This window comes from Bos taurus, chromosome 4 (assembly GCF_002263795.3).
Source record: "Bos taurus isolate L1 Dominette 01449 registration number 42190680 breed Hereford chromosome 4, ARS-UCD2.0, whole genome shotgun sequence".
NCBI classification, from domain to species: Eukaryota; Metazoa; Chordata; class Mammalia; order Artiodactyla; family Bovidae; genus Bos; species Bos taurus.
Genome location: NC_037331.1, coordinates 30,281,426 through 30,308,931, shown reverse-complemented (window position 1 = coordinate 30,308,931; position 27,506 = coordinate 30,281,426). Strand labels below are relative to the sequence as shown.

The following is a 27,506-nucleotide window of genomic DNA, read 5'->3' as shown; positions in this document are numbered from 1 at the left end:
TATTATCAACAGTTTTATGTAGGATAAGGTAAAAAGCCTCACTTTTTTGGTGTTTTCTTTGATTTAGTCTAGGTTCCTGGTTCCTGGATGAGACTGAAGCTCCTAGAAGTCCAAGAATCAAACTAGTACTACCTCATAAGAAGTTTACTACTTGTGTTATCCCTTTTATACAATGTCATCCTGATGCTTCCAAATGTGAATTTTTCAAATAATTGAAATACATTTCTAGTTTGATACAAATATTTTGAAAAATTTAGTAAGACCTCTTTACTGGTCATTTGGCAGCGTAAAAAAAAAACCTGTTTTTTGATTCAGGAACTGTTAATGAACATATATTATTACACTAGCCATGTCTTTACTGTACAGTTTTACTATAGAAGGCATCTACCCAAACACAATGTAGGCCCTGATTAATACAGATGTAAAAAGAATTTTTGGCATCCTGTGGACCAAAGTATTACTACTTACCTGCTGCCTAAAATCCTCTGCTCCTCACATGATGATATGTAATATAGCCTGGGTTTGGAAATCTGGTAACTAAAGTTGTTATAGCAGTACATTTATTATGTCAGTTAAGGTTCTGTATGAGATTTGCAGAGGTCTCCCAAGAGGAAAAGCAAATAGCTTTTGCTTTTAGACTGTGGCATCTACATGGCATGCATTGCTTCTTCCTGCTTCTGTAAGCTTAAATAATATTTTAATTATGTTTTCATTTTCAGCTCTTCCTACAATTTCCTAACATTTACTGCTTAAAAATATCTAAGTAAAAAATGTACCTAAATCAAATTTTAATTTCCATAAATGTCTAGAGCAATGGCTACAAATTAACATGAAATTTGAATTGGTGTTCTTTGGTGATATCTTCAGAGAAATGGTGACCATATCTTAATACTAGGAATTATGAAGAGCTGCCAATACATTTTCTAGTGAGAACATTACTTTCCAGTGTTCATCGTTATAGGAAGGTTGATAGTTCAAACAATTTATTGCTGCTTTATAGTATACATAATTAAATGAAGAAACATGTTAAACTCAAGGGAATTTTTAATAGGTTACTTGCAATTGTTATTGCAGGCAACAACTTGTACATGATTTTATTTCCAAATCCACAAAAAACAAATTTTATACAAATCAGCACTGTAAAAATGTCAATTACAGCCCCAGAGGCTTTGCTGGCAGAATAATTGTCTAAATTCTAGGATATGGGAAACAAGTTCTTTTCTGGATTCATCTTTTTTTTTTTCTTTCTTTTTTTTTTTACAAAAAAAAAAAAAAAATTTACAAGTGAAATGTTACTACAAAACTTTTTATAAGGAATTTTTGCAAAACATTTACATTTTACCATCAACTATTTCTGTTTTAAAATCATTATGTAGATTTAATACCCTATGCTGCACATCAATTTATGTGGGATGACAACTTAGTGACATGCATAAAAAAACACCACAAGGCATTAAAATGAAGACTTAAATACAAATATTGTTGCAATAAAACAGTTATAAAATTGAAAAATAGGACCTAAACATCATGCTTATCTAAGTTTGACAAATTAACTTTTTCTCCTAGATTACACACTTTTATTACTGCTCTCATGAGAGTGTGATAAATAATGACTTAACATCAAGTTCTAATGTAATCAGCAACACATACACAAACCTAACCAAAGAAAGTATACTGTAAGAAAAAACTATTCTAACACTGGAGTTCTACCATGATAAATACATAGCTTTGCACTGATAATTACAATAAAGAAAAGTTTTATAACAGTGGCAAAGGGAATGAACAGTGAAATGTCATTAAACAAGACTCTACTGCACATCTGTGCCCTATTACTTATAACAGCTATATCCCACTGAGTCAAATAAAGGACATTGAAATTTACGATTCTTATAAGACAGAAGAGTGGATTCAGAATGGTTTGCAGAACAGACTGTCAAAATATTTCTAATTTCAGTGGTGAAATGTGCACCTGCTAACACAAATTAATATACTTTATATGCTATAAAGCTATCCAGATTCAGTTTGTTAAATTTATAATAGGCCTCATTGTTGATTAAAAAATAACTTCCATTTCTGAGGCGCATACATAGGTATGCATTAAAAATGGTTCATAGAATAATGGTGCAGAGAGCTCACACTCAGTATTAACAACAACAAAAAGTGTCACTCTGAGGAAACATGATTCAAACATTAGGAAAGTTTCTTTGCATAAAAAAATTTATAGCACTGATTGTGTAGCATAATGATAGATAAAATATATATTTGATGTTTCAGCTCCTATATAATAAAATTAAAATTAACACTACCAAATGCTTCTCTGTACCAAACAAAACAACAAACTGATTCTGATGTTTTAAAGCCAGATACATCAGTTGTTAAGAGTACATTAAATAAAATATACAAAACAATTTACAAAATCCAACTAAAATTTAAAGACTTTGTTACAAGTCTACAAAAGCTTTAAGAAACTTGAAATTTATAACCACAGTGTAAAAATTTTTTTTCCTTTAATCTCAAAGCTTTTTTATACAAACTGAAAGCACAAAAGACCTTCAGTTTTATATAACGCTACAAAGGGCTGGCCTAAAGTGTACATAGTGTAAACAGTGATCATTACAGTATTTCTCCTTCATCAAAAATACAAGAAACATCACAATTTCAGAAGAGAATTCGCATGAGTAGTACTTTTCCTGAAATAATAGAGAATGTACAAGAAAATAACATACACCTATACTCAAACAGTCCCCAAACTAATGGTGTTAATTAACCAAGTAGTTAAAAACTTCAGTTTTCAAATGGTGAATTCCAACTGCATTATAATTCACTGTAAATATATTTTTAAATATGAAATATCTTACTAATATTTAAGCTACTGGCATACTTCAGATTTTTTTATAGGAAACTTTTGGCCATCTTTCCTATTAAGATGCTTGTACAAACAATGAAATACATTTATTTCTTTCATCACTTATAACTGACTGATATTTTTAAAAAATACTTTTTGTTTCATAGCATCACATCTGTTATACATTTGTTAGGATGTCTTCTTAAGGAAAATTCAGTTTCTGGTATAACACAAAGACATTACTGTGTTATAAATCCTTAATCAGCCTCTAAAACAGTGCTAGAAATAAAATGGGATTGGCTAATTTTTAGCAAAGAGGAAAACAGAAATTATAATGTAGTTAAAAGATAATTTTCTGCTGGCCTTAAAAAAAGTGTGACAATTCTTTCTTTGGCTACCAAGTCAAAGCATAAAGAATTTTGCACATTGTCAACATAACTCATATTTACAGACTATGAAACTACAGGATGATTTAAACTCTATGCAAATATTTCCAATATAAACATTTAAAATGAACTTTGTGGTTCAACCTAGTGTTAGGAATATAATCAATCCTAACTTCAAAACCATACCTGTTAAGTTGCCTCATTTTATTTTTCTGAAGCTATTGTGAGTTTTGTTTTAACCATTTCCCCCCCAGTATTTTCCTACGGTTTCAATCTAAAATTTAACCTAAGGTTTAGCTCTAAGTTCCTTCTGCGTCTCCAAATGGAGAAAGTAATTGGATCTCACTGATTGTCTGCATACCCACTACTACAATGTAGTGGTAATAAAGATCTGAGATGCCTCTCAGATTCTGTTTTTGGAACTTACCTAATTTAACTGTTGAAGAATTTCTAATATTTAGAAAAGACGGCCAAAACTATTTTCAATTGATTTTCCAAAAATCAAGCTAAGGAAATAAAGCATTATCTCTATCATCAGTTAACTATCTGTTTTCTGTGATAATGGGGGAAAAATCCACATAAATATTACTGACTGAATTTATAACAAAGTACTTTCAAAGAAAACAAGTCCAATTAAGGTCCAGTCTGCAAACTACTGAGGTCTGTCTTTTTAAACATGTTAACACATGATGTTAAGAGAGGGGAAGATTCAGTTTAAAGATTATGTGATATATCTCCAAATAACTACAACGTACATAATATGGAGGAAATACTTTTCTATCCGTTTCCAGTATATCAGTTTGCTTTTGTATTTTTAAAAATTCAACACTTCATGTGCTGACCCAAAATCTTGGAATACTTAAAGAAGCCAAGAATGAAAACATGATTTCCTACTCTGTAATCCACTTGACCAGCCCATTTCCAGATTTTCAAAGGTGTGTAAACTTAAGTGCAGCACTAGAGGTCTCTATTATAAATAACTTCAGAATTCTTCCATGTTGGTTGAAACATTGGGAGTTGCTGGGTTTGAATCTTGAGAAATGGCTGCAACTGTGACAATTCTTGGGGAGCCAAGCACCTCTGTAACAGATGAGTCCAGTTCTCCGGAGGTAACAATGGCAAGAGCTGTCCCACCACCTTTTTTATTCTGGTGCGTTTTGACATGTTTGGAGAGATGATCACTCCGCATAAATCTTTTAGAACATTCTGGACATTCAAATCTCTTTTCACCTAAACAGAAAAATAGTAAATAAACAGCAATTCACTTTATCTAAATGAAATTATCATTTAAAATAATTTCTCTTCTTTTTCAACAGTTGCAAAATACTTTGTTTCTATTTCAAAATGCCAACAAACACACAGTGCAGTATAGGAGAAACACCACGTGACTGGGAATAAAAGAACTGTGTTAAAGTCCTGATTCTGCTAAAAACTGAAAATAAAACTGTTTCCTCAGCTTCCCTATCTACAAAATAAGAAGGTTCCTGACACATGATCTCAAAAGTCTCCTCCAGTTATAACTCTGCATAATATCAAAGCTCATATCCACTCTTCCGTAAAAACTGTTGTCAAAATTTTGGACATAATGACTAGAGGCAGGAAATACCTTGAAACTACTTCAAATAAAATCAGTTAATAATTTTACAGTGTATTGAGTTTCTTTACAAGGTAAAAAATGAGAGTGGGGTAAACACTACATTTCAAATTTAATAGTTTTTAGATCTTGCAGAATTAGAATGTTAGTTTCTGGTAGACAGAGTGATCCTTAAATATTCTCTCTTTAATTTATAAGATAGTTCTATTGGAAGTAACTACTTCTTTATTTTAGAAAAAAACAATTTTGTTTTTACGTATAATAGGCAGGGGCACATAAAAATTTAGTTAATTGACATATCACATTTATAATGGATAAACTATTAGCTTTATTTCTCTCCTTACAATTATTATTTAGAGGAAAGAAGCACTATTTTCCTGATAACAGAACTTAAGAAAATTAAAAAAATTCAATTTGGCTTCTTCTTTTACCTGGCCCTCCTTTTGATTGACTAATAGAAAAATCTATAGGTTCAAGTGTCAGATATCCCCTCTTCTTTATCTGTTTGCTTTTATTTAAAAAAGAATTGAATGTGATTCACTGAAATTTCCTCTTTTCATAGAAAAATTAAATGAATGGATAAAATCCTTAAGGTATAAATAAAGCCAGTTAAGTTTTAAGGCAAAATGACTTGCATTTTATGAATGTTAACACTGAGGCAAGGACAAAAAAAACAATTAAATGAGGGTTTATGTTTAGGATCAATCTTGAACTCCTTTATCTTTCAGGCTTCCCATTTTATTTCAAAAGAAAAATTCAAAGTGTACAAATTTAAAAGCTGGAAGAAATCTAAAGGATCTTATTTTACATTTTCATTTTATAGGTAAGTTGAGCCTCAGAAATTAATTTGCTTGGGAATCCCCCAATTAGTTATCCAATTAATTGATAAAAGAGCAGAATTCAAGACACCTGATTTCTAATTCAGGTATTATGTATTAAATCACCTGTAGTAGAGATCTCTGTTCTTTTATAGCAATGATAACCAAGAATAATCAGAAAGATATATCACGTAGTGATGGCTTGAAGGCATGAGCTTTATTCACTAAACACTGAATCAATGGGTGACCAACTTGTACACACTGGCTGTTTAATAAACATTTGTTAGCTGTGGTATTTATTTACAAACTCAGTTATTTTTCAGTATTAGATTGGTGCAAAAGTAATCGCGGTTTTGCACTGTTGAACGTTGCCATTTGATACTAGAATACATTCTTAAATAAACGTAGTGACATTATGCATCATTTTAATGTGCATTTCTCGCTTTGTTTTCTTTTTGCTAATGTCTTATTACTTACAGTTTATATTTTAGACTAGACAAATGATGTTTGACAAAAAGCAAATTTGAGCGATTTTCTTATTCTAGTTTAAATGGGTAGTAAAGCATCCGAGACAACTCATAACATTAACAACGTGTCTGGCCCAGGAACTGCTAATGAACACATAGTGCACTGGTGGTTCCAAGTTTTGTAAAGCAGAAGGGAGCCTTGAAGATGAGGGGTGCAGTGGCCACCATCGGAAATTGACAACGACCAATTAAGAGTAATCATCAAGCTCTTACAACTACATGAGAAGTTGCCAAAGGACTCAAAGTTGACGTTTGAAACAAACTGGAAAGGAAAAAGGAAAAAGCTCAATAAGTGGGTGCTTCATGAGCTAACAGGAAATGAAAAAAATTGTCACTCTGAAGTGCCTGCAATGCAGGTGACCCTGGTTTGATTCCTGGGTGAAGAAGATCCCCTGGAGAAGGGTAGGTTACCCACTCCAGTATTGTTGGGCTTCCCTGGTGGCTCAGCTGGTAAAGAATCTGCTTGCAATGGGGGAGACCTGGGTTCCATCCCTGGGTTGGGAAGATCCCCTGGAGAAGGGAACAGCTACCCACTCAAGTATTCCACCCTGGAGAATTCCATGGACTGTATAACTTTCACTTTACTTTTCTTATTTTACACAACAACAAGGAACCATTTCTTGATAGGACTGTGACATGCAACAAAAAATGGATTTTTTTTTTTGGTCTTAGTCCACTAAGCTGGACTGAGATGCTCCGAAAGTATCTCCCAAAGCCAAATCTGCACCAAAAAAAGGCCATGGTCACTGTTTTGTGGTCTGCTGTTAGTCTGACCCGCTACAGCTTTCTGAATCCCGGCAAAACCATTACATCTGAGAAATATGCTCAGCAAATCTGTCAGATGCACTGAACACAGCAATGTCTGCAGCCACAACTGGTCAACAGAATGGGCCCAATTCTTCTCCAAGACAATGCCTGACTGCATGTTGCACAAACAATGCTTCAGAACTTGAGCAAACTGGGCTACAAAGTTTTGCCTTATCTGCCATTTTCACCTGAACGCTCACCAACTGATACTTCTTCAAGCATCTCAACAACTTTTTGCAGGGATAATGCCTCCACAACCAACAGGAGGCACAATACTTTTTGTCAAATCCCGAAGCATGGATTTTTATGCTACAGGAATAAACAAACTTACTTCTCATTGGCAATAATGTGTTGACTGTAATGGTTCCAATTTTGTATAAAAAAGATGTGTTTGAGCCTAGTTATAATGATTTAAAATTCATGGTCTGAAACCACAAATATGTTTGTACCTACCTAATATTTGTGTTGCTCCAACACAATATTTGGAACAACTGCAGTATGACCGGTATTGGTGATACAAAAATGAACAAGTCAGAGTCTCCGACTTTAAGAAGCATCCATTATCTTGAGAGAGTCCTTTGTTAACCACATGAAACTACTGGTACGAAAAGAGAAAGGAATTCACGTCCCCAGCTACTCAGTACCAAACTCTAAGATAAATGAGAAATGATGGGGACATGGCTTTTGTGTGGACTTTCTAGTCTACTCCCAAGTGGTGTGGCTATCCAATTAATTTCAAGCAATAAAAGTTGGCTAGAATCGCAAAATAAGTAAATTATGTTGTACAATTAAACTATCATTAGGGGAATGACATTTCAGTTCATTAACCTTTTTCCACGGAGAAGTGTGTCTTCTGTGGTGTAAGAAGACAATTTCCTAATTTCCTACCTCTTTGGCAAACATTATCATTATACTTTATAAAATATAAATTATAAGGAGGCAGAGAGTTCTTATACTAACTATATATCCTACAGTATCTTTTTTTGTATTTATATTTAGAATTATTTCAATAATTATTTTAGTAGGGTTAACACTTTTTATACTTAATGCAACTAGCTATCAAAACTGTTGATATTAGTTATTAATACTTACAGTGGGCAAAATGCCCCAACTCCCTAAAAAGATGCCTGTGTCCCAACCCCTGGAATTGTGTGTACTTTTATTTTTTTAATTGTAGGATAATTGCTTTACAGAATTTTGTTGTTTTCTGTCAAACCTCAACATGAATCAGCCATAGGTATACATATGTCCTCTCCCTCTTGAATCCCCTACAAAGATGCCTGTGTCCCAATCCCTGGAATTGTGTATACATTTTATCACATGGCAAAAGGGATGTGACTAAGTTTAAAAAGGTTAATATAGACAGACTGTTCTTAATTATCTGGGTGGGCCCAATCTAATCACATGAGTTCTTAAAAGCAGACAGCTTTCTTCAGCTGGAATCAGAAAAATCCAGCAGGAGAAATTAGAAGTGTGAGAAGAACTTGACCTGTTGCTGCTGGTTGGGAGTGGGGGTGGTTTCCACATGGAAAGTATGAGAAGGAATGTGGGTCACCTCCAGGAGCAAACATTAGCCCCCATTGACAGACAGCAAGGAAACAAGGACCAACATCCTACAACAGTGAACACTGAATTTGATTGTCAGTGTGAATATATCTGGAAGCAGATGCTTCCCCAGAGACTTCAGGTGGGAACATGACCCAGTCAACACCCTGATTTCAACTTGTGAGATGTTAAGCAGAGGACTCAGGCTGAGCCTACTAAGACTTCGGACTTAAATAGCTATATAAAAAAGTGTGTTTTAAGCTGCTAAATTTGTGATAACTTGTCTTGGGAGCAGTAGCAAACTAATAAAGATATCATCTTGAAAAAGGTAAAGCATAATTCAAAAAGTAAATTACAGGTGATCTATAATATGGATCAAGATCTGAAAAATATCTTCAAGTTTCAAAAACATGTCAAGAAGAAATTTCAATTTTTTTTCTCTAAGAAAATCTAAAGGATGTAACCAAAACAACTTTGGTTTAATAAACTGAATATAAAAAAACTGCATATTTTATCTAGATTATTAATAAAATGCCACGCTGTATGACACGATTATTCAAATATAGTAGTATTTATATGTACTATATATATTTACACATATAAAAAGGATATAAGTAGAAGATGCAAACTTAGAAATTATGCAGATTATTTCCTAACATGATATAACAGCGTTTCTCTCAGAAAAAAATTAGCTGAGATTTTCAAATGGAATCATAGATTTGAAGGGATGAATGGAATAAAACATCTTTAAATTTTTATTTATTTGAGGTAATCAATCCATCAAGAGCCAATTATCTAGCTGTCAGAGTCCTACCTATAATTTCATTTTCATGTTACCCTTAAACCTAAGCTAATACAATGTAAAAAACACATTTTATGAATATTTTTCAAAGCCTGCCATTTGATAACATATCTGCATATTTACCAATTAAAATAATTTCCAGAGTAACCTAAGAGATTTTATTAGTTTCCAAGGGCTACTATAGAAAACAAAACAAAAACAAAAAACCACAAACTGTGTGGCTTAAAGACAACAGATATTCACTCTCTCACAGTTATGGAACTAGATGCCAAAAATCAAGATGTCAGCAGCACAATTCTCCCATCAAAGGCTCTAGAGAAGAATCCTTCCTTGCCTCTTCCTAGCTGCGGATGACTTCTGGCAATCCTTGGCATTGGTTGGCTTGTAGGTGCAGCTCTCCAATGTTTCCCTCTGCCTTCACATGGCCTTGCCCTCTGTGTATCATCTCTTTATTATACGGATATCTGTCACTGGACTTATTTATTTATTTTTTACTTTCCAATATTGTACTGGTTTTGCCATACATCAACATGAATCCACCACGGGTATACACGTGTTCCTCATGCTGAACCCCTCTCCCACCTTCCTCCCCATACCATCCCTCTGGGTCATCTCAGCACACCAGCCCCAAGCATCCAGTATCACGCATTGAACCTGGACTGCTGATTCGTTTCATATATGATATTACACATGTTTCCATGCCATTCTCCCAAATCATTCCACCCTCTCCCTCTCCCACAGAGTCCAAAAGACTGTTCTATACATCTGCCGTCACTGGATTTAACGTCCACTAGATCATAAATGCTAGGCACCAGGCATAGTTACAAATTCCTCTTAACGCATCTCATCTGCAAAGAACTATCTCCCAATAAGGTCACATTCACCAATTCTATGGAGTAGGAACTGTCTCTCTTTCTGGGAGACACAATTCAACCCACTACAGGGACATTTTTAAATGTATGGCATTTGTTATAGGCAAGCAAAAAACACATCCTTTGCTCAACGGATAACTTCAATCAAACATCCATTTGCAGCATCTATACAATTTCTTGCCAGACTTTTATATATAACTCACTTTATAGAAATTATATTTTGATTTGTTCTTAAAAACCTAATTACTCAAACTTAGAAACCTGTAGTCCCTGGATCCCTCCAGTGCCTATTGGGATGGTCTTATCAGTCCCTCCTGGACACCTCTTCATGAGTACACTTAATTCTCCCCTATCATTACCTGGGGGTAAAAGTAAATTAAAAGAGGGAGAAATGATAATTTGAGAGAAGTTATGTGGCTTAAGTTTTCTCAAAGTAGAAGACAGATAAAGGAAAGTTAAGTGGGAGTAACAAGAAATAAGAAGACTTGAGGGTGCTAAAGTATGAGAATGAAAATATTAAGAAAACTATGTGTCACATGGCTGTTATCATTATTATTGATGCTGAATGTAATGACTTTATTTTTAAAATAAAACTGTTAAATAATGTGCTAAAAAAAAAAAAAAGACTCGAGAAGGTTTAGATAATTACTAAGGCAATGTGAAAGCTGAAAAAAAGTAAGATTGGCTGTTCTGAGAGACTGGTTGAGATTTGAGACCATAAAATTCGTAGACATCAATCTACATCATGAGAATTTTTTCATTTCCTCCTTCAGCAATTATCAGCTCAAACAGAGAAGCCCTTTTGGTCATTTTCTTATTAATACTTTTTTAAAAGGCAATCTTATCTACTCTAATGGTTTTAACTATCATCTATAAATTGATGGCTACATCAAGATACAGAGTCCTAAAATAGGAATTTGATCTCCCAGATGTGCCATAGAAAGCATCATTCAAGATGTCACAAAAAAAACTCATTAACTTTCCTATCCTTATATCTCAGAAATAAAAGGGGAATTCCTCCCCAAAATATGAAAGAGACAATATTAGTAAAGACAGTGACCAAAACTTAACTCCTCTGTGAAAAGACTCAGAAAACTGGGGGAAAAATAAACAATCAAATCAACTCATTTAGACTCTGTAAATTAATCAAGGGTTCCTGTAACTCAGGGAGTGTTTTATAAGGAAAATGGCTAAATCTTGATAAAAACAGCAAGTTTTGTGGTGTTTTAACTTGCTAGTTCCATTTACATTTTCCAGCAGCCTGGTAGCCACCAGAGGGAGCAGAACAGAGTGAAAGCCCTTTCAAAACTTCTTTCCCCAAGAATCATCATTGCTTCTTTGGAGGACTTAAAACAATGTTGCAGTGAACATTCCTTGGAAGTGCTCCAATGAAAAAGTCTTCCTCCAGGAATAGAGAAGAGCATGTGTTTATCTAAAACAATTAAAGACAAGTATTTTAACTTCATGGATACCTGAAACAATGACTAATACTTGGGCCAAATAATAAACAGATAAACAAAAAACTTAAAAAGCTCAGAGGTATGAGATAGCCATAGGGGCTCTATAAAGTTCTGACATACTCCTTGGAATGTAGAAGCCACATACATGCTTAGGGCTGTGAACATACTCAGGAGAAGGGTTGAGATGAACCGAACTCTCACTTATAAGGCCTACCTATCCTTTGAGGCTCCCCAAGAGAACGAAGAGAACGAGCATTGTCTGGCTGAGAGCTGAGGGTGCCCCAACATGCACACAAAGCCTCTCAGAAAAGAGGGAGAGATTAAATGGTCTGAAAATTCCCCAATTTTGATGAAAAACATTAATATACACATGGAAGAACTGCAACTAACTTTAAGTTAAATGAAAAGAAATTCACACTGAGACATATAATAATCAAACTGTTTGAAGTTAAAAAAAAAGAATCTAGAAAACAGCAAGAGAGAAGTGACTTATGATCTACTGCTGCTGCTGCTAAGTCACTTCAGTCGTGTCCAACTCTGTTGGACCCCATGGCCTGCAGCCTACCAGGCTCCTCCGTCCATGGGATTTTCTAGGCAAGAGTACTGGAGTGGCTTGCCATTGCCTTCTCCGTATGATCTACAAAGGATCATTATAAAGAAAATCAGCTGATTTGTTTTTCATCAGAGATCATGGAGGTCTGAAAGCAATGGGATGATATATTCAATGAGGTGAAAGAAAAAACCTATAAACCAAGAATTCTATATACAGCAAAAATATCTTTCAAAACTAGGGAGAAACTAAGATGCTTCCAGATTGATAAAAAACTGAAGGAATCTGTCACACCTGTAAGAAATGTTAAAGGTGGGGGGGGGGTGGTCCTTGAGGCTGTAATGAAAAGATACTAAATGATAACTAGAATACATATGAAAAAATAAAGAATGCCAGGTGAAGTAACTATACAGACAAATACAAAAGACAGTATAAATGCATTGTCTACTCATTTCCCCCCATCTAGTTTCAAACAAGACTGCATAATACTTATAAATCTGTGTTGAGGGGTACACCATATACAAAGATGTAATTAGTGAAAATAACAGCATAAGTGGAGGCAGAACTATGTAGGAGAAAGTTTTTGCATGTTACTGAAATAAAGTTGGTATTAATCCAAATTAGACTGTTAAAAGATGTGAACTATAATATCCAAAGCAGGAGCCACTAAGAAAACTACACATATATATTAATATATACACACTAATATATATAGTATATATACCTATACTTACATATATCAAAAAAATTACAAAGTAATTAAAATAACACATGAGCAGTGTTTAACACAAAATGTCAACAATGGAGAAACTCAGGAACAAAAAAGAAGACATGAAGACAAATAGAAAACAAATATAAAAATGGCAGAAGTCTTTATCAGTAATTGCATTAAATATGAATTGAAGTCTCCAAAAGGCAGAAAATTGACAGGATGGATTTTAAAAATTGGATTTTAAAAAATCTAAGAGGAGCTATCTTTAAATTCAAAGACTTGAGGAGGCTAAGAGGATGGAAAACAGATATACTGTGCAAACAGAGAGTTAGAATAGCTATACTAATACTAGACTGGTAAGATAAAAATTACTACTAGAGATAAGGAAGGGTACTTTATAATAATAAAAGTATCACTCCACCAAGAAGCTGTAACACTTAGAAACATGTAAGTACCTACCAAAAGAGCTCCGAACCACAAGAAGCAAAATCAACAGAAGGGAAGGGAGACAGACGTTCCACACTATACCAATCCTTTTCCTAAATTCTCCATTTCAACTGCGGTAGTCATCATTGATACCTTTCATCTCTTTTCTCACATTTAATCAGTCACCAAATACTGTTAATTTTATTACACAGACATCTCTTAAACTGGTCCCAAGTACACCTTACAAATTCTGTTTTATTAGGATCTTACCAAAAGTTCCTACTGTCTTTGCTAACTGGTCTCAAAATTATTCCCTAGAAATCTGTCCTCCATACAAATATCAAATGGTTGAAAATGAAAAAGTGACCATCTGATTATTAGCTAAAAACTTCCAATGGTTCCTCATTTCCTATAGTTGCAGGAAAAAAAAAATCAAATATATGTAACATCCTATTGATCTCTGCCTACTTTTTAAAAATCTATTGTCACAAACATCATGGTTCCCAAATACTGAACTGCTTGTATATCCTGACATCATATCTTCTTGTATAAGTTAGCTTCTAGTTCAAGATAAAAATCCTGACTCTGCTCCACCGACCAATCATGTAATTCCTGGCAACTTCTCTCTCCAATTTTCAGTTTTTTCATTTTTAACTGGGAAGAGCAGAAATATCTATTTTATATCACTGTTCAAAGGATGAAATGCGAAACTGTATTTTAAAAAGCATTCAGAAACCCAGCACACTGAAGGAGATCAGATACGTTAACTACTACTGACTGTTACTGCCTGTCTGAATTTATTGCTTCCATGGCTCATTCTAACTCATCACTACATAACTCAACTTGGTTCAAGGAACTAAGTTTCAAGCCTTGATAAAGAAGTCAATTAACCTCTTAAGACTTACGTTTAGTCTTTCTTTATAAAATGGTAGAATTGCACAAAATTGTTTTCAGGAGTCCCTTTGGCTCTAGACACATTGCATGAGGCATATGTGTGAAGCTGAGCAAGAAATTCCTTGGGACTGTTAAAGTAACAATTAACCAGAAAATCTCCCTCAATTTTTAGACTGTAATTTCTCAAAGATTAAGTATTGTCTCATGTTTTTGAAAATGTTTCAATTTGCATACAGTTCTACATAGTTCTATGAGTTTTGATAAACACATTAAGTCACGTAGCTATCACCAAAATTCCAATATAGAAGAACTGCTTTCACTTAAAAAAATTTCTTCTTGATGCTTTTTCACAAACTCTCCTCCATCACACATTAGGAAACACTGATCTGTTCTCCATTTATACAGTTTTGATTTTTCTATTACATCATGTAAATGGAATCATTCAATTGGTAGCCTTTTTGAAGCTGGATGCTTTCACTCAGCATAATGCATCTAAATTTCATCCATGTGGTTTTGTGTATTAATAATTCATTCCTCTACTCTGTGGAGTAGTACTCCAACATATGGATATACCACAACATTTCATTCATTTACCAGCTGAAGGATATTAGGATTGTATACAGTTTAGGTGATTATAAATAAATGTCATGTATATTCAAAGCTAGGATGAATACTTGGGAGTGGATATGGTTAAGTGTATGTTTAACTTTTGTAAGAAAATTCCAAAATGTTTTTCAAAAGTGCTGTGTCATTTTGCATTCCCACCAGCAATGAAGTTCCAGCTCTGCAATTTTGTCAGTACTTCTAATTGTCAGGATTTTGATGTTCTTATTTTTTATTTTAGCCATTCTAATAGGTGACAGGTATCTTGTGGCAGGATTAATTTGCATTCCCCCAAATAAAAGATGATGCTGAACATCTTTTCATGTGCTTATCTGTCACATGTATATTCTCTTTAGTGAAGTGTCTAGATCCTTTGACAATTCTTAGCAAGTCTTCATCTAATAATTCTAACATGTGGATCATCTTGACATGGTGGATACATAGTATGCTGAGTAATTTTGGATTGCATCCTGGACATTTTTTATATTATGTTATGGTGATTCTGGGTTCTATTACGAATCCTCTAGAGAACAGTTCTATTTTAGCAAAACAACCCCTTTAGATTCATACTAAAAGTGACAGCTTGCCTTCTTTGATCAGTAATTTCAATATTAATTTATTTTTAAAGATTTTATTATGCTTTCTGAGTATGCCTAGCACATGTCAGAAATTAGGTGGTGGTTTATTTCAGGCTTTGAGGCCTCTGCGATGGTTCTTGGGGATTGTTCTGTGCATGTGCAGTACAGAGTTGAGTCCAGAACTTACTTTATTCCGTACAGAAAATAGGGGATCACCTTTTACAGATCTCTACAAACTTATCCTCATACTCTCCAACCCCCAAGTGTCCTTTTTTTCTGGTTTCTCTGGCCAGAAAGCCAGTATTCGGGGGGGGGGGGAGGGGAGGGGTGTTCCTTCATTGTCCTGCACATAATCATGGTTGGCATTACCTTCAGAGTGAAATGACAAAGAAAAGAAAAAGTAATTCCCCTCATATTCACTGAAAAACAAGGGCCCAATATTTCCTGATTCCTCTAACAAAAGATAAAGGTATTTTCTCAATATTTTAGCTGCTTATGCAGACAATGCTGCTGCTGCTGCTAAGTCCCATCAGTCGTGTCCAGCTCTGTGCGACCCCAGAGACGGCAGCCCACCAGGCTCCCCCGTCCCTGGGATTCTCCAGGCAAGAACACTGGAGTGGGTTGCCATTTCCTCCTCCAATGCATGAAAGTGAAAAGTGAAAGTGAAGTCGCTCAGTCGTGTCCAACTTTTAGCGGCCCCATGGACTGTAGCCTAGCAGGCTCCTCCGTCCATGGGATTTTCCAGGCAAGAGTACTTCAGTGCAACCCACAAACAGGCTGGACTTGGAGTCAAGAGCCCCTTTTCTCAGTTCTCTTGCCAGATATACATGGTTTCTCCTACAGTGTTTGATGTTTATACCTGCTATTCAGGGCCCACAGGGCCAAAGCTGGTAGAACAAAAAGAAAACAAGTCCTGTGAAACTCGCTTCTATTATGCATTGTTATGTAAGTTTAACTGGATCACATTTCTGCAAATAAGAATAGAGATTATCAAGGAAGAGGATATATTCTAGAAAAGAGCCAATTTGTCTTTTGTAGAGCTCTGTAGAAGTATGGAACTAAAATAATGAGAGGGAGATATGGAGTATAAAACAGTAAACTGAAGCCTATACATGGAATATTAGCCCTACTGTTAAAAAATTGGGGCAAAATATTTGAGAATTTCTATCTAAAGAAATATGGTCCCGCACTGTAATACTACATGTTGATAATTAGGTCCCTTTCAATTTAACACACAGTGGCCCTACCCAATTTCCTAAAAAGAAGGCCACCAGTTAACAATGATTTCACAATCCTTCACTTAAACATATTTGTCAGTCACCTTCATCATCATCATGATGATCATCATCACCATCTATTTAAACAAAAGCCTGGGATCACTGGACAATGCACATAAGCCTACCTCAGAAAAAGCGAAATACAGACAAAAAAATATAACCCTGGAGGAAACATGAGACTTCCGGTAAGCTACTGTATTTATACAGTAAGAACAAGATGCAATAAAAAAAGAAACAAAAATCACTCTTGGAAATTAAAAAACAATTCAACAAAAATACCTGAAGCTAAAGTTAAGGAATTTCATTGAAAATATAAGAAAAGGTAAAAAGACAAGTAAAAGAAAAGGTGCAAAAAAAAAAAAAAAAATCAATATAGGGAGTCCAACATACATCCATTAAGAATTCAAAATGAGCAAAAAATAAAAAAGGGTGAACGGGTGGATGTAGGGTGGTGGGGGAGGACCCAGAGTTGAAAATTCCATCCAGAACTATACCATAAATGAAAACCTATGCTTACATACATAATTATGAAATTAACAGAATACTAAAGATTAAAAGAAAGCTCAGGATGAGGGCATATCAAAAGGATAGAGGAGCCAATCTGAAACAACTTTCAATGGCCAAAAATAGAACAAAGTGAGGAAGATAATGAACACAGGAATATCTGGTTTTATCACACTTTGCTTTATTGTGCTTTGCAAATAACTTTTTAAAAAAAATTGAATGTTAGTGATAACCTGTATCCAGCAAGTCTATCAGCACCATTTTTCCAACAGTATCTGCTCACTTCATATCTTTGAGTAACATTTTGGTAACTGCAATATTTCACATTTTTGCATTACTTTATATTTGTAAGGCTGATATGTGATCATGGATCTTTGATGTCACAACTCACTGAAGGCTCAAATGACAGTTGACATTTTTTTTTTCCAGCAATAAAGCATTTTAAAATTAAGGTATGTACATTGTTTTTTTAGAATGCTGCTGTTGTCAGTTGCTAAGCTGTGTCTGACTCATTTTGCAACTATAGGGACTATAGCCCACCATGCTTCTCTGTTCATAATTTCCCAGGCAAGAATACTAAAGTGGGTTGCCACTTCCTTCTCCAAGATGTAACACTTCTGTATGCTTAAATAGACTATAGTATTATGTAAACATAACTTTCACATGCACTGCGAGACCAAAAAAGTACTGTGGTTGGCTTTACTGAGATATTCACTCTTCACTGAGGTCGTCTGGAACCAAACTGGGACTATCTCTGAGATGTGCTTGTAATGATGTAATTGGATGATAACTCAAAAACCAAATATTCATGAACAAATATCATCAGTTCAGTTCAGCTGCTCATTTGTGTTCGACTCTTTGGGACCCCATGGACTGCAGTGTGCCAGGCCCCCCTGTCTATCACCAACTCCTGGAGTTTACTCAAACTCATGTCCAGAGTTGGTGATGCCATCCAACCATCTCATCCTCTGTTGTCCCCTCCTCTTCTGGCCTTCAATCTTTCTCAGCATCAGGGTCTTTTCAAGAGTCAGTTCTGCACATCAGATGGCCAAAGTGTTGGCAGTTTCAGTTTCAACATCAGTCCTTCCAATGAATATTCAGGACTGATTTCCTTTCAGATAGACTGTTTGGATCTCCTTGCAGTCCAAGGGACTCTCAAGAGTCTTCACCAACACCACAGTTCAAAAGCATCATCTTCAGCGCTCAGCTTTCTTTATAGTCCAACATCACACACGACTGCTGGAAAAAACCATAGCCTTGACGAGACGGACCTTTGTTGGCAAAGTAACGTCACTGCTTTTTAATATGCTGTCTAGGCTGGTCGTAACTTTTCTTTCAAGGAGTATGTGTCTTTTAATTTCATGGCTGCAGTCACTATCAAGAGCAATTTTGGAGCCCAAGAAAATAAGGCCTCTCATTGTTTCCCCATCTATTTGCCATGAAGTGATGGGACCAGATGCCATGATCTTAGTTTCTGAATGCTGAGCTTTAAGCCAGTTTTTTCACTCTCCTCTTTCACTTTCATCAGTTCAATCGCTCAGCCATGTCCGACTCTTTCCAATCCCATGAACTGCAGCACGCCAGGCCTCCCTGTCCATCACCAACTCCCGGAGATGACCCAAACCCATGTCCATTGAGTTGGTGATGCCATCCAACCAACTCATTCTCTGTCGTCCCCTTCTCCTCCTGCCCTCAATCTTCCCCAGCATCAGGGTCTTTTCAAATGAGTCAGCTCTCTACATCAGGTGGCCAAAGGACTGGAGTTTCAACTTCAACATCAATCCTTCCAATGAACACACAGGACTGATTTCCTTTAGGATGGACTGGTTGGATCTCCTTGCAGTCCAAGGGACTCTCAAGAGTCTTCTCCAATACCACAGTTCAAAGGCATCCATTCTTTGACGCTCAGCTTTCTTTATAGTCCAACTCTCACATCCATACATGACTACAGGAAAAACCAAAGCTTTGATTAGACGGACATTTGTTGGCAAAGTAATATCTCTGCTTTTTAATGTGCTGTATAGGTTGGTCGTAACTCTCCTTCCAAGGAGTAAGCATCTTTTAATTTCATGGCTGCAGTCACCATCTGCAGTGATTTTGGAGCACCTCAAAATAAAGTCAGCCACTGTTTCCACTGTTTGCCCATCAATTTCCCATGAAGTGATGGGACCGGATGTCATGATCTTAGTTTTCTGAATGTTGAGCTTTAAGCCAACTTTTTCACTCTTCACTTTCATCAAGAGGCTCTTTAGTTCGTCTTCACTTTCTGCCATAAGGGTGGTGTCATCTGCATATCTGAGGTTATTGATATTTCTCCCGGCAATCTTGATTCCAGCTTGTGCTTCATTCAGCCCAGCGTTTCTCATGATTGATTCTGCATAGAAGTTAAATAAGCAGGGTGACAATATACAGCCTTGACGAACTCCTTTTCCTATTTGGAACCAGTCTGTTGTTCCATGTCCAGTTCTAACTGTTGCTTCCTGACCTGCATACAGGTTTCTCAAGAGGCAGGTCAGGAGGCCTGGTATTTCCATCTCTGAGAATCTTCCATAGTTTGTGGTGACCCACACAGATAAAGGCTTTGGCATAGTCAACAAAGCAGAAATAGATGTCTTTCTAGAACTCTGTTGCTTTTTTGATGATCCAGCAGATGTTGGCCATTTGATCTCTGGTTCTTCTGCCTTTTCTAAAACCAGCTTGAACATATGGAAGTTCACTGTTCACATACTGTTGAAGCCTGGATGGAGAATTTTACTTTACTAGTATGTGAAATGAGTGTAATTGTGTGGTAGTTTGAGCATTCTTTGGCATTGCCTTTCTTTGGGATTGGAATGAAAATGGACCTTTCCCAGTCCTGTGGCCACTGCTGAGTTTTCCAAATTTGCTGGCATATTGAGTGAAGCACTTTCACAGCATCATCTTTAGGATACCTGGAATTCCATCAGCTCCACTAGCTTTGTTCGCAGAGATGGTTCCTGAGGCCCATTTGACTTCACATTCCAGGATCTCTGGCTCTAGGTGAGTGAGCACACCATCTTGATCTTTTTTGTATAGTTCTTCTGTGTATTCTTCCCACCTCTTCTTAATATCCTCTGCTTCTGTGAGGTCCATACCATTTCTGTACTTTATTGAGCCCATTTTTGCATAAAATGTTCCCTTGGTATCTTTAATTTCTGCATAAAATGTTCCCTTGGTATCTTTAATTTCCTTGAAGAGATCTCTAGTCTTTCCCATTCTATTGTTTTCCTCTATTTCTTTGCACTGATTACTGAGGAAGGCTTTCTTATCTCTTCTTACTGTTCTTTGGAACTTTGCATTCAAATGGATGTATCTTTCCTTTTCTCCTTTGCTTTTTGCTTCTCTTCTTTTCACATATTTTGGAAGGCCTGCTTAGCCAGCCATTTTGTTTGTTTGCATTTCTTTTTCTTGGGGATGGTCTTGCTCCCTGTCTCCTGTACAATGTCATGAACTTCCACCCATACCAAAGTGGTAAAAATAAATGATGGAATAAACAAATCATTGGGGAAGAAAGTATAAATTTTCATTACACAAGAGGCACAACTAAAAATTATAGGAACAGTGAGGGGAATAGAAAATGGTCTTTAGCACATCACAGTAACATCACACAGAACATTACATTGTATCTTCAGGCAAGATACAATGAGGAATGCTAAAAGTGAAAATAGTATTTTTTTTTAAAGAAAAAAAAAACAGGACATTTGTGTAGACTCAAAGAATAGTCTCCAACATATTTACTAACTACTATGGTTAAGTCCACAAATTCTTTGATGTGCTTCCCTCTAGGCTATGGAGCTTAATAGATTTTCCCCCTGAATACTGAATGGACTTAGTCACTTGCTTCTAATAAACAAAACGTGGAAAGGAAAAAAGAAAAACTTTACAGTGGATATACCTAGCAAGTACTATCTTAACTAACTCATTAATATTAACATCACCAATAATAAGACATATTGACATCATGTATTCCCTAATATGATGCAATTAGGCACAGACAATTCATAACTTCAGTCTAATCATGAGAAAATATCAGGCAAACCCAAATTGAGGGACATTCTACAAGACACCTCAATTTACTTTAAAATGTCAAGGTAAGAAAAAGACCAGGGGAAAAAAAAAAGAAATTTCACAGACTTCAGGAGTAAAGGTCTATGACAATAAATGCAATGTGGTACTCTGGACTGACTCCTGCAAGAGAAAAAGTATATTTCTGGGGAACCCTGTAGTTTAATTGGTAGACCTGTACCAACGTTAATTTCTTAACACGGTATTACGGTAGGCGTTAGCAATAAAGGAAGCTAGATGATGCTGAGGCTGAAACTTAAATACTTTGGCCACCTCACGCGAAGAGTTAACTCACTGGAAAAGACCCTGATGCTGGGAGGGATTGGGGACAGGAGGAGAAGGCGACGACAGAGGATGAGATGGCTGGATGGCATCACCTACTCGATGGACGTGAGTTTGTATGAATTCCGGGAGTTGGTGATGGACAGGGAGGCCTGGCGTGATGCAATTCATGGGGTCGCAAAGAGTCGGACATGACTGAGCAACTGAACTGAACTGAAATGAGATGAAGGGTATTTGCGAATTCTCTCTACTATTTTTGCAACTCCTCTGTAAATACAGAATTATTTAAAAATAAAAAGTTTAAGCTCTTAAAAGCTAGTGGGGAAAAATTAGGTCACCTACCAAAAAATAAAAGTAACAGTAACTTATTATTAGTAAAACAGTTGCAAGAAGACAATACAGCAGTGCCATTAACGCTTCAAGAAAATACAGTTTTCAGCCTAGAATTCTGTGTTAGCCAAACTATCAATTAAATTGAAAAGCAAAAGTAAAGGCATTTTCAAACAAATTTACTTCCCTATGCCTTTTTGTTGACCATGATGGCTACTCTGTTTCTTCTAAGGGATTCCTGCCCGCATTAGTAGATATAATGGTCATCTGAGTTAAACTCACCCATTCCAGTCCATTTTATTCGCTGATTCCTAAAATGTCGACGTTCACTCTTACCATCTCCTGTTTGACCACTTCCAATTTGCCTTGATTCAAGGACATGACATTCCAGGTTCCTATGCAATATTGCTCTTTATAGCATCAGACTTTGCTTCTATCACCAGCCACATCCACAACTGCGTATTGTTTTTGCTTTGGCTCCATCCCTTCATTCTTTCTGGAGTTATTTCTCCACTGATTTCCAGTAGCATATTGGGCACCTACTGACCTGGGGAGTTCCTCTTTCAGTATCCCATCATTTTGCCTTTTCATACTGTTCATGGGGTTCTCAAGGCAAGAATACTAAAGTGGTTTGCCATTCCCTTCTCCAGTGGACCACAGTGTGTCATACCATGGAGTAGTCATCATGGTCAACAAAAGAGTCCCAAATGCAGTACTTGGATGCAGTCTCAAAAACAACAGAATGATCTCTGTTCATTTCCAAGGCAAACCATTCAATCACAGTAATCCAAGTCTATGCCCCAACCACTAATGCTGAAGAAGCTGAAGCTGAATGGTTCTATGAAGACCTATAAGACCTTTTAGAACTAACACCCAAAAAAGATGTCCTTTTCATTACAGGGGACTGGAATGCAAAAGTAGGAAGTCAAGAAACACCTGGAGTAACAGGCAAATTTGGCCTTGGAATACGGAATGAAGCAGGGCAAAGACTAATAGAGTTTTGCCAAGAAAATGCACTGGTCATAGCAAACACCCTCTTCCAACAACACAAAAGAAGACTCTACACATGGACATCACCAGATAGTCAACACCAAAATCAGATTGATTATATTCTTTGCAGCCAAAGATGGAGAAGCTCTATACACTCAACAAAAACAAGACCAGGAGCTGACTGTGGTTCAGATCATGAACTCCTTATTACCAAATTCAGACTTAAAATTGAAGAAAGTAGGGAAAACCACTAGACCATTCAGGTATGACTTAAATCAAATGCCTTATGATTATACAGTGGAAGTGAGAAGTAGATTTAAGGGACTAGAGCTGATAGATAGAGTGCCTGATGATCTATGGACGGAGGTTCGTAACACTGTACAGCAGACAGGGATCAAGACCATCTGCATGGAAAAGAAATGCAAAAAAGCAAAATGGCTGTCTGAGGAGGCCTTACAAATAGCTGTGAAAAGAAGAGAAGCGAAAAGCAAAGGAGAAAAGGAAAGATATAAGCATATGAATGCAGAGTTCCAAAGAATAGCAAGAAGAGATAAGAAAGCCTTCCTCAGCGATCAATGCAAAGAAATAGAGGAAAACAACAGAATGGGAAAGACTAGAGATCTTGTCAAGAAAATTAGAGATACCAAGGGAACATTTCATGCAAAGATGGGCTCGATAAAGGACAGAAATGGTATGGACCTAACAGAAGCAGAAGATATTAAGAAGAGGTAGCAAGGATACACAGAAGAACTGTACAAAAAAGATCTTCACAACCCAGATAATCACGATGGTGTGATCACTCACCTAGAGCCAGACATCCTGGAATGTGAAATCAAGTGGGCCTTAGAAAACATCAGTACGAACAAAGCTAGTGGAGGTGATGGAATTCCAGTTGAGCTATTTCAAATCCTAAAAGATGATGCCGTGAAAGTGCTGCCCTCAATATGCCAGCAAATTTGGAAAACTCAGCAGTGGCCACAGGACTGGAAAAGGTCAGTTTTCATTCCAATCCCAAAGAAAGGCAATGCCAAAGAATGCTCAAACTACCGCATAATTGCACTCATCTCACACGCTAGTAAAGCAATGCTCAAAATTCTCCAAGCCAGGCTTAAGCAATATGTGAACCGTGAACTTTCAGATGTTCAAGCTGGTTTTAGAAAAGGCAGAGGAACCAGAGATCAAATTGCCAACATCTGATGAATCATCGAAAAAGCAAGAGAGTTCCAGAAGAACATCTATTTCTGCTTTATTGCCTATGCCAAAGCCTTTGACTGTGTGGATCACAATAACTGTGGAAAATTCTTCAAGAGATGGGAATACCAGACCACCTGACCTGCCTCTTGAGAAACCTGTATGCAGGTCAGGAAGCAACAGTTAGAACTGGACATGGAACAACAGACTGGTTCCAAATAGGAAAAGGAGTATGTCAAGGCTGTATATTGTCACCCTGTTTATTTAACTTCTATGCAGAGTACATCATGAGAAACACTGGGCTGGAAGAAGCACAAGCTGGAATCAAGATTGCCGGGAGAAATATCAATAACCTCAGATATGCAGATGACACCACCCTTATGGCAGAAAGTGAAGAGGAACTAAAGAGCCTCTTGATGAAAGTGAAGAGTGAAAAAGTTGGCTTAAAGCTCAACATTCAGAAAATGAAGATCAAGGCATCCGGTCCCATCACTTTATGGGAAATCGATGGGGAAACAGTGGAAACAATGTCAGACTTTATCTTTTTGGGCTCCAAAATCACTGCAGATGGTGACTGCAGCCATGAAATTAAAAGACGCTTACTCCCTGGGAGGAAAGTTATGACCAACCTAGATAGCATATTGAAAAGCAGAGACATTACTTTGTCAACAAAGGTTCATCTAGTCAAGGCTATGGTTTTTCCTGTGGTCATGTATGGATGTGAGAGTTGGATTGTGAAGAAGGCTGAGGGCCTAAGAATTGATGCTTTTGAACTGTGGTGTTGGAGAAGACTCTTGAGAGTCCCTTGGACCGCAAGGAGCTCCAACCAGTCCATTCTGAAGGAGATCAGCCCTGGGATTTCTTTGGAGAGAATGATCCTGAGGCTGAAAGTCCAGTACTTTCGCCACCTCACGTGAAGAGCTGACTCATTGTTCAAGACTCTGATGCTGGGAGGGAGTGGGGGCAGGAGGAGAAGGGGACGACAGAGGATGACATGGCTGGTGGCATCACTGACTCGATGGACGTGAGTCTGAGTGAACTCTTGGAGTTGGTGACGGACAGGGAGGCCTGGCGTGTTGCAATTCATGGGGTCACAAAGAGTAGGACACGACTGAGCGACTGAACTGAAGTGAACTGATGTTTTTTTATAAGAAGCATTTCAGAATGTTTTCCAGGAACAAAGGGAATAAACTGAGAAAACTGAGTATGTAAGATCTTGAGAATACTGGATCCAAACCAACAGAGCAGGGAAGAAAGGTTTCAGGATTATAGCTGTGCAGCAGTCCTAGAGAGAAATCAATCAGTGTTTGATCAGAAAGTTGGAGACCTCCAGGAATAAGGAGAAACTGGATGGAGTTGATATCTCTTGAAAAGTTAAAATAACAAGAGGAGGTGATAAAGTTAACCAATGCAAGGGGGAAGAAGGCAATGTGAATCTTCAGCAAAAAAAAAAATACACAGGAAACAACATGTAACCCGTATAATCACAGTCCATTACATAACCATAATTATTAATTTTCAATGTTAAGAACTAAGCTATATAAAACAGGCAGTGGATATTAAAGAAAATGTAAGCATTTTAACATCAAGAGAAAGACGAGAGAGTAAAAGTTTAGGTGAGAGAAGTTAAAAGGTGGAAGAGATGGAAACTGAAGGAGAGGCATGGCAACACGCTATTACAGAGTGGTGTGTCATGATACAACATTTGGCCTACACGCAATTGAAGAAAAGATTCAAAGTCACTGATGGTATGAGGTGAGGTAAATTATTTTGGGAGGAGTGTTGATTTCTGACAGTTTGTAACTTAGTGTCCCTTTTTTAAAATAGAAGTATATTGATGTACAATATTATATAAGTTATATAGGAGCATAATACAGTGATTGACTATTGTTAAGGTTACGCTTCATTTATAGTTATTACAAAATATTGGTGATACTTCTTGTGTTGTATGGTATATTCCTGTAACTTATTTTATACCTAATAGTTTGTACCTCTTAATCTCCTACCCCTAAATTGTATCTACCCCCTTCCCTTTCCCTATTCTTAACCACTAGTTTGTTCTCTATACCTGTGAGTCTGTTTCTTTTTTAAAAAAATATTCACTTGTTGTATATTTTACATTCTACTTATAAGTGATATCATACAGTATTGATCTTTATTTCACGCCACGTATTGATAGACAGTTAGGTTGCTTCCATTTCTAGGTAAGTGTAAATCATGCTGATATGAACACTGGGGTGCATGCATCTTTTCAAATTAGTGTTGTTTCTTTTCCCCGGAACATATATACCCAGGAGTGGAATTGCTGAATCGCATGGCAATTCTATTTCTAGTTTTTTGAAACCTCCATGCTATTTTCCAGAGTGGCTGTACCAATTTACATTGCCACCAAGAGTATACAAAAGGGTTCCCTTTTCTCCACATCCTCACCAACATGTTTTTCCTTGTGTTCTTTTTAATGATAGCCATTCTCACAGTGAGGCGGTTTTGATTTGCATTTCCCTGATGATCAGCAACATTGAGCAGTTTTTTATGTGCCTACTGGCCATCTGTGAGGTAAATTCTTAACTCTCACTGCATGAAGTCAGTAGTGTTTAATACTGATATATCAATAAATAATAGTATAAGCATATTTATAGATACATTGAGCCATCACAGGATTAATAAAAAAGAATGCAGAAACAGTTAAAACACATGACTTACTCCAGGGAGCAGAATGGGGTGGTGGGGAGAGACTTGGATTAACAACTGAAGCTTTTCTACATGAACCCATTTTTTTCAAGGTTTTTTTTGTATTGATATAGCCAATTAACTTTCAGGTGAACAGCAAAGGGACTCAGCTATACATACACACGTATCCATTCTACCCCAACGATCTGATTTTTTAAAATTCCATATGTATGAATCATTTGGAAAATTTTTAATTTTACAGAAAGCAAAAAAAAAAATTCATTATTTCTCGGCAGTGAAAACAGATAACTCAATTTATTCATTTACAGTAAGGTGATGACTGAGTTTCTACTTAGTGCACTGGCTGGGTATTAAATAAAACACTGTTCTTGCCATGAAAAACCAAGGTTTTTAGCTTAACACGTTGAATGCTTAATCAATACTAATTTATTTCAAAAGATATAGTTTCATATTCTTTTCAACAACTTTAATAAACAGTAAAAATTACTGATATTATGTCCTTAAAAATAATAAGTATCTGATGCTAAGTCAAACATTTTTCAAAATAACATGTTTAAATAAAAAATTCCATGAATGATGTATTCAAGATGTTTGAAATACTGAAAACAAACTTTAAGTACATTAAATTCTGAATTGTTCAAGTTATTAGAAGATGATAATGATAGGAACCATTTAAAAAAAGAAATTATGCCTCCAAAGAAGTAGGAAAAAAAAAAAGAAAGAAATTATGCCTACAAAT

The 27,506-nt window shown here is 36.3% G+C and overlaps 1 protein-coding gene across 2 annotated transcripts in view; it reads right to left on the bottom strand.

Annotated features, from left to right (window-relative positions):
* Window positions 1–1,026: 1,026 nt before the first annotated feature.
* Window positions 1,027–27,506, bottom strand: part of SP4 (Sp4 transcription factor) — an 82,212-nt gene continuing 55,732 nt past the window's right edge. For both annotated transcript variants that reach the window (XM_024991010.2, XM_024991011.2), the window contains exon 6: window positions 1,027–4,461. In XM_024991010.2, the coding sequence (XP_024846778.1) occupies window positions 4,214–4,461 (248 nt within the window). In that variant the 3' untranslated portion in view covers window positions 1,027–4,213. The remainder of the gene's footprint in view (window positions 4,462–27,506) is intronic.